Below are 8,804 nucleotides of genomic sequence, written 5' to 3'. Positions count from 1 at the left end.
AAAAAGTAAGAAAGATATGATGAGTTTCCTAGGTAGACTGAATAACACCAGTCGTTTCATAGCCCAGTCTACGGTAATCTATGAACCCGTCTTCAATTTGCTGAAAAAGGATGCTGCCACAAAATGGACAGAAGAGTGCCAAAAAGCCTTCGACAGAATCGAAGAGTATTTGTCAATTCCACCAGTGCTAGTTCCCCCTAGATCGGGAAGCCATTATTGATATATTTGTCAGTCCTAGATAATGCCTTCAGATGTGTACTGGAACAGCATGACGAAACTGGGAGAAAGGAGCATTCCATCTACTACTTAAGTAAGAAGTTCACGCTATGCGAGATCAAATACACTTTGATAGAACGTACTTGTTGTGCTCTAACTTGGATCGCCCAGAAACTAAGGCATTACATGTTAGCATACACTACGTATCTGTTATTTCGTCTCGATCCTCTTAAGTACATCTTCCAAAAGCCGGTGCCTACTGGAAAGCTAGCTAAAAGGCAAATTCTCCTCAACGAATTTGAAATTGTATACATAACTCAGAAGGATATCAAGGGGCATTCTTTAGCCGACCACCTCGCAGAGAATCCAGTGGACGGGGATTACTAGCCACTCACTATGTATTTTTCCGACAAAGAGGTATTATTTGCTAGAGAAGATATTGCAGAGTCATACCCTGGATGGAGGATGTTTTTCGATGGAGCAACAGACTTCAAAGGAGTCAGAATTGGGGCAATCCTAATTTCGGAATCCGAAAAGCACTATCCAGCATCGGCAAAGATAAGATTTCCTTGTACCAATAATATGGATGAATATGAAGTGTGTATCATTGGGATCAGAATAGTAGTCGACATGAACGTCAAAGAAGTTTTTGTCATAGAGGATTCTGATCTATTGATAAACCAAGTCCAAGGGGAATGGTCAACCAAAAAAATCAAAATCCTTCCATACCTGCATTGCGTAAAAGAGCTATGCAAGAAGTTCACGAAGATTGAGTTCAAACACGTCCCCATGATTCAGAACGAGTTCGCCGATGCCCTTGCAACTCTATCATCCATGATTCAGCATCCAGATAAGAACTACATCGACCCTATCGAGGTAGAGATCAGTGATCAACATGCCTATTGCTTCCATGAAAACTAAGAACCAGATGGTAAACCATGGTATCACGACATCAGAAGATTCCTAGCATCCAGAGACTACCTAGAGGAAGCTACTAATAGTCAGAAGCGAGCCCTGAGGAGGTTGGCGAATCACTTTTTCCTTAACGGCGAAGTCCTTGTACAGGAAGACCCCAAACTTGGGTTTTTTGAGATGTGTAGATGCCGCTGAGGCGACTAGGTTATTGGAAGAAATACATGCAGGAATATGCGGACCCCACATGAACGGGTTCACATCAGCCAAAAAGCTCTTAAGAGCCGGATACTTTTGGATGACTATGGAAAGTGACAGTATCTGCTACATGTAGAAGTGTCACCAATGCCAAAATCATGGGGATTTCATCCGGGTTTAATGTGATGGGTTCACCCTGGTCGTTCACCGCTTGGGGCTTGGACGTGATCGGATCTATAGAACTCGTTATCTCAAATAGGCACCGCTTCATCTTGGTAGCCATCGACTACTTCACTAAATGGGTCAAATTATGTACGTATAAGGACGTCACAAAAATGGTAGCGGCATATTTTGTCTGAAATAACATCTTCTGCAGATTTGGGATACTCGGGTCGATCATCACTTACAATGCCGCTAACCTCAATAGCGACTTCATGAGAGAGATCTGCGAGAAGTTCATAATTATCCACCATAGCTCACAGCCTACAGACCACAAATGAATGGGGTAGGCGAGGCAGCCAACAAGAATATCAAAAGGATTTTGCGAATGATAGTGGATAATCACAGGCAATGGCACGAGAGACTATCCTTTGCCTTACTCGGTTATTGGACCACCATGAGAACATTCACTGGGGAAACTCCGTACATGTTAGTATACGGAACTGAAGCTGTGATATCCGCAGAGGTTGAGCTACCATCTTTAAAGGTCATTCAAGAGGCTGGGTTGGACGATGCAAAATGGAAACTCATGCTCATCGACGAGAAGAGAATGGATGCAGTATGCCATGGTCATCTAAATCAGAACAGGATGGTTAGTGCATTTAACAAAAGGGTGAAGCCTCGCCAGTTCACACCGGGCCAGTTGGTCCTGAAGAAAATCTTTCCCCACAAGGAGGAAGCCAAACTAAAGTTTGCATCAAATTGGAAAGGTTTTTATGCGGTTCACGGAGTGTTGTCGGGCGGAGAACAAATCTTGGCAGAAATGGATGGAAGAATCAACACGAAGCCCATCAACTCAAATGCAATTAAGAGATACTATGATTGATGACAAATAGAGTTGGGTTCTTGATGTAACAGAACTACGTTAAACCTGATTTCCCACAGAGGGACACGTAGGAAACCCACGTAGGGTTCGATTTCTCTCCATCCTTTATTTTGTAATAGAAAATCCAAACATCATTTTTTATGCTGGTTTGGAACTACGCCGACTTAATTTCCTCAAAAAAGGAATACGTAGGCAATTCCCATTGGATTCAGTCATCTTTTTGTAATTGAACTACGTTATGGTCTAATTCCATTTGGATACATAGGCAGTCTGAGTCATACTCGGCCATTTCATTATAAAATCTCATCATTTTGCATCTATTGTAATTGAACTACGTCTTGACCTGATTCCATTTTTATATGTAGGCTGCCGGAGTCAGGCTCAGTCATCTTCATTATTTTTATAATCATCCACGAACTACATTCAGACCTGATTCCATTTTAGATACGTAGGCAACCTGAAAGGGTTCGGTTATAACCATAGGAAAAACCTTTGTAATGCATTAGTTCGAAATAGCGTGTAGTCGTAATGGTATTGAGTCGCGTTGTCAAGCATCACGGAGGATCAACATCAACATGATAGAGTTTTCAAGAAGAGACACTCGCGTGTGGAGAACGTTTCGTAGCATGTCATAATCCGGAATGACAACACTTACTTTGAAACAGAATTTTCCAATTTTTTCTAAAATACATTAATTAGTTCTACCTACCAAACTTCGAGGCGTAACCATATCAAATCCTGGGGCAAACCTACACTAGGGTCGACACAAACGAACTTCCCCGCTCCTACTGATAATTTTTCTTTGAGTATAGGGTCAAGCAAAAGCAAGGAAACGTTGGGACCACACTGGGGCAAACAACTGATCCACCACTTTCCCAGGATTATCATCCTTTCTCATTTACTTAAATTTTCTTAGGTACAAATAAACCAAATTTTTGAATCCTTTGCAGGTACCTCGGAGTCCGACCGCTGATACGGAAAAGGCACATTGTATATAGCAAATCGCCAGCTCCAAAAATCAGAGAACTTTGTACAAAACTAATTGCTGGCTTCACAAATTGAAGTGATGTATATAGAAATTGGAGCACCTTATACAAAATAAGCTATCGGCTTCACCAATTAAAGTCTTGCATATAGTAAATTGCCAGCTCAATCGATCGGAGCGCCTTGTACAAATCAAACGTCAGCTTCGCCAATCGAAGCCTTGTATATAGCAAATTGTTCATTCCGCCAATAAAATAATCCGTACCGCCGCTCCGTCGCAACGAAGGCCAGAATAGACAGTCTCAAATCTCGTCATTGAAGTTCTGCCAATCGATGGCCGCAACATAGCTTCGCAGTCAAGAATATCTCTTGGGCATGCTTTTCTTTCCTTTACTATTACCTTGAATGTTTTGGCGTTTTGCTCATGCAGCTTCAAGCATGATTACAATCTAAGTTAATCACTCCCAAGCGGAGATTAGTTTACATTTTAGTGCAAAGCTCTCCCAACAAGCGAAGACGCACTCTACAAATCAAGCTCTCCCAACAAGCGGACAAGCACTCTACAAATCAAGCTCTCCCATCAAGCGGAGACTCTTTCTCAGTGCAAAGCTATCCCAACAAGCAGATACGCATTCTACAAATCAAAATCTCCCAACAAGCGGAGACATTTTTTCAGTGCAAAGCTCTCCCAACAAGCGGAGACGCACTCTACAAGTCAAGCTCTCCCAACAAGCGGAGACACTTTTCTATGCTCCGACAGCTGCGGAACAGCACATAGCCTGGCTAACAAATCTAGTCAAGTTAAAGTATCCCATCATCCCGATCCTTTATAATAGCTCGCCGGCAGCCAAGCATCATCAGTTACATCACATCATAATACATTTTGCATTGCAATATATGGAATGTGTGTGTTTCATTTATGTAGGAACAAATATCGCAACGTGGAACTCCTTCTAAGCAGCAAACCAACCTACAACGCTATGAGGGACAACAAATTCATTAGCTGGACAAGGATCTGGGTATAAGTTCAAAATGATCAATAGAAGTCTAATTTTTCAAATCTGTCGAGTCAAGCTGTAAATTCAAACTATCATGAGTGTCGAAACTTCCGTCTCGCAGTATCGTCATAATACAATACTGGGGCAATTCCTATGAGCATCGCTTAATCAAATTTCACACTCCAGAACTACATGAGGCCTGATCCTCATTAAGCCTGAGGTATGTAAGAAATTCAAAGCCAGAATTCAGCATGATTCCCCAAATTTTGTCCTAGGAATTTACTAAATCTTGCAGCTCATAATCCTCGTGCCACTCCTGTAATGCATGCCTTAAGTCGAGACAAAATTGGCTTCAGTTCAATTTCTTTAACCGAAAACTCTTTCATCGACTACGGCAAAGACGGGCAGCTGTTCACGACCAATTTTGACCCTCCCTTTAAAATTAGTTTATTTGTACTTAATAATATACAATGAATGTTTTGAAAGTATTTATTATCAATAAATACCTATTTTACAAATTTACATAGGCTTTATAATTAATTTAAATCACTACCCCTTAATTTCTAATTAATTAGGTTATTGTTAATAATTCAAAATTAGTGTTGTAATTTAGAAAACAAAATATTTTATAAATATTTAATGGCAATAATTAATGATATATTTGATATTTATTATTTTACTATATTTTATTGGAAATAATTAAGTTTATTTAATTTAATTTCAAAAGGGATTAAAAGGGCTAAAGGTCTATAATTGCAATTCTCTAATTAAACACAAGATTGCCATCCTTTAAATTCATTTTGGCCCAAATGACAAGCCCGGTCCGGAAATATACCTAGTCAAAACAACCTCATTCCCTTCCATCTTGGCAATCCATGACCTCCCCTCCGAACCAATGAAATCTGCCACGTCGCTTGCCTCCCTCACTCACAAAGAAGCACAACAAATATGGACCGTTGATCTATTTCATCAATGGTCCACATTTAAAATAAGCCATCGACTTTACCAATTGAAGTCATGTATATAGTAAATTGTCAACTCAATCGATCGGAGCGCCCTGTAAGAATCAAACGTCAGTTTCACCAATCGAAGCCTTGTATATAGCAAATTGTTCAATCCGCCAACAGAACTATCCATACCACCGCTCTGTCGCAACAATGGCCAGAATAGATAGTCTCAAATCTCGTCACTGACGTTCTGCCAATCGATGGCCGCAACATAGCTTCGCAGTCAAGAGTATCTCTTGGGCATGCTTTTCTTTCCTTTACTATAACCTTGAATGTTTTGACATTTTTGCTCATGCAGCTTCAAGCATGATTACGATTTAAGTTAATCACTCCCAAGCAGAGATTAGTTTAAAATTTTGTACAAAACTCTCCCAAAAAGCGGACACGCACTGTACAAATCAAGTTCTCCCAACAAGCGGAGACATTTTCTCAGTGTAAAGCTATCCCAACAAACAGATACGCACTCTACAAATCAAACTCTCCCAACAAGCGAAGACATATTTTCAGTGCAAAGCTCTCCCAACAAGCGGAGACGCACTCTACAACTCAAGGTATCCCAACATGCAGAACCACTTTTCAATGCTCCGACAGCTGCGGAAGAGTACGTAGCCTGGCTAGCAAATCTAGTCAAGTTAAAGTATCCCATAATCCCGATCCTGAATAACAGCTCGCCGGCAGACCAACATCATCATTTACATCACATCATAATATATTTTGCATTGCAATATATGGAATGTGTGTGTTTCAATTTTACAGGAACCAATATCGTATCGTGGAACTCCTTCTAAGCAGCAGACGAAACTACAACCCTACGAGGGACAGTAAACTCATTAGCGGGACAAGGATCCGGGTATAAGTTCGAAATGATCAATAGAAGTCTAATTTTTCAAATCTATCGAGTCAAGCTGTAAATTCAAACTGTCATGAATGTCGAATCTTCTGTCTCGCAGTATCGTCATAATACGATACTGGGGAAATTCCCATGAGTATCGCTTCCTCAAATTCCTCAATCCAGAACTACATGAGGCCTGATCCTCATTAAGCCCGAGGTATGTAAGAAATTTAAAGCCAGAATTTAGCCCGATTTCCCAAATTTCCTCCTAGGAATTTTCTAAATCTTGCAGCTCCTAATCCTCGTACCACTCTTATAATGCATGCCATAAGTCGGGGCAAAATTGGCTTTGGTTCAAGTTTTTTAACCGAAAACTCTTTCATCGACTCCGGTCAAAGAGGGGCAGCTGTTCACGACCAATTTTGACCCTCCCATTAAAATTAGTTTATTTGTACTTAATAATATACAATGAATGTTTTGAAAGTATTTACTATCAATAAATACCTATTTTACAAATTTACATAGGCTTTATAATTAATTTAACTCACTACCCCTTAATTTCTAATTAATTATGTTATTGTTAATAATTCAAAATTGGTGTTGTAATTTAGAAAACAAAATATTTTATAAATATTTAATTGCAATAATTAATGATATATTTGATATTTATTATTTAACTATATTTTATTGTAAATAATTAAGTTTATTTAATTTAATTTCAAAAGGGATTAAAAGGGCTAAAGGTCTATAATTGCAATTCTCTAATTAAACACAAGATTCCCATCCTTTAAATTCATTTTGGCCCAAATGACAAGCCCGGTCCGGAAATATACCTAGTCCAAACAACCTCATTCCCTTCCATCTTGGCAATCCATGACCTCCCCTCCGAACCAATGAAGTCTGCCACGTTGCTTGCCTCTCTCACTCACAAAGAAGCACAACAATTATGGACCGTTGATCTATTTCATCAACGGTCCACATTTAAAATTAGTCGTCGGCTTCACCAATTGAAGTCATGTATATAGTAAATTGTCAACTCAATCGATTGGAGCGCCCTGTAAGAATCAAACGTTAGCTTCGCCAATCGAAGCCTTGTATATAGCAAACTGTTCATTCTGCCAACAGAACTATCCGTATCACTACTCCGTCGCAACAAAGGCCAGAATAAATAGTCTCAAATCTCGTCACGGACGTTCTGCCAATCGATGGCCGCAACATAGCTTCGCAGTCAAGAGTATCTCTTGGGCATGCTTTTCTTTCCTTTACTATAACCTTGAATGTTTTGACGTTTTGCTCATGCAGCTTTAAGCATGATTACGAATTAAGTTAATCACTACCAAGCGGAGACTAGTTTACATTTTTGTACAAAACTCTCCCAAAAAACGGACACGCACTCTACAAATCAAGCTCTCCCAACAAGCGGAGACATTTTCTCAGTGCAAAGATAACCCAACAAACAGATACGCACTCTACAAATCAAACTCTCCCAACAAGCGGAGACATATTTTCAGTGCAAAGCTCTCCCAACAAGCGGAGACGAACTCTACAACTCAAGGTATCCCAACATGCAGAACCACTTTTCAATGCTCCGACAGCTGCGGAAGAGTACGTAGCCTGGCTAGCAAATCTAGTCAAGGTAAAGTATCCCATCATCCCGATCCTGAATAACAGCTCGCCGGCAGCCCAACATCATCATTTACATCACATCATAATATATTTTGCATTGCAATATTTGGAATGTGGGTGTTTCAATTTTGCAGGAACAAATATCGCAGCGTTGAACTCCTTCTAAGCAGACGACGAAACTACAACGCTACGAGGGACAACAAACTCATTAGCGGGACAAGGATCCGTGTTCAAGTTGGAAATGATCAATAGAAGTCTAATTTTTTCAAATCTGTCGAGTCAAGCTGTAAATTCAAATTGTCAAGAGTGTCGAATCTTCTATCTCGCAGTATCGTCATAATACGATACTGGGGAAATTCCCATGAGTATCGCTTCCTCAAATTCCTCAATCCAGAACTACATGAGGCCTGATCCTCATTAAGCCCGAGGTATGTAAGAAATTTAAAGCCAGAATTTAGCCCGATTTCCTAAATTTCCTCCTAGGAATTTTCTAAATCTTGCAGCTCCTAATACTCGTACCACTCCTATAATGCATGCCATAAGTCGGGACAAAATTGGCTTTGGTTCAATTTCTTTAACCGAAAACTCTTTCATCGACTCCGGTCAAAGAGGGGCAACTGTTCACGACCAATTTTGACCCTCCCTTTAAAATTAGTTTATTTGTACTTAATAATATACAATGAATGTTTTGAAAGTATTTACTATCAATAAATACCTATTTTACAATTTTACATAGGCTTTATAATTAATTTAACTCACTACCCCTTAATTTCTAATTAATTAGGTTATTGTTAATAATTCAAAATTGGTGTTGTAATTTAGAAAACAAAATATTTTATAAATATTTAATTGCAATAATTAATGATATATTTGATATTTATTATTTTACTAAATTTTATTGGAAATAATTAAGTTTATTTAATTTAATTTCAAAAGGGACTAATAGGGCTAAAGGTCTATAATTGTAATTCTCTAATTAAACACTA

At 39.2% G+C, this 8,804-nt stretch overlaps 2 protein-coding genes across 2 annotated transcripts; both read left to right on the top strand.

Moving 5' to 3' along the window:
• The first annotated feature begins 612 nt into the window (after positions 1 to 612).
• On the top strand, positions 613 to 1,137 carry LOC142171768 (uncharacterized). Its single transcript, XM_075235465.1, has one exon. The coding sequence runs from the start codon at positions 613 to 615 to the stop codon at positions 1,135 to 1,137; it is 525 nt and encodes a 174-aa protein (XP_075091566.1).
• Positions 1,138 to 1,822: 685 nt separating this feature from the next.
• LOC142171767 (uncharacterized) lies at positions 1,823 to 2,371 on the top strand. Its single transcript, XM_075235464.1, has one exon. The coding sequence runs from the start codon at positions 1,823 to 1,825 to the stop codon at positions 2,369 to 2,371; it is 549 nt and encodes a 182-aa protein (XP_075091565.1).
• The last annotated feature ends 6,433 nt before the right edge of the window (positions 2,372 to 8,804 follow it).

Source organism: Nicotiana tabacum, chromosome 17 (assembly GCF_000715075.1).
Source record: "Nicotiana tabacum cultivar K326 chromosome 17, ASM71507v2, whole genome shotgun sequence".
NCBI lineage: Eukaryota > Viridiplantae > Streptophyta > Magnoliopsida > Solanales > Solanaceae > Nicotiana > Nicotiana tabacum.
This window is presented reverse-complemented; position numbering and strand designations above follow the sequence as displayed.

Excerpts from the sequence above, each read along its gene's own strand:
- LOC142171767 (XM_075235464.1), top strand. The coding sequence starts at position 1,823 with ATGAATGGGGTAGGCGAGGCAGCCAACAAGAATATCAAAAGGATTTTG.
- LOC142171768 (XM_075235465.1), top strand. The coding sequence starts at position 613 with ATGTATTTTTCCGACAAAGAGGTATTATTTGCTAGAGAAGATATTGCA.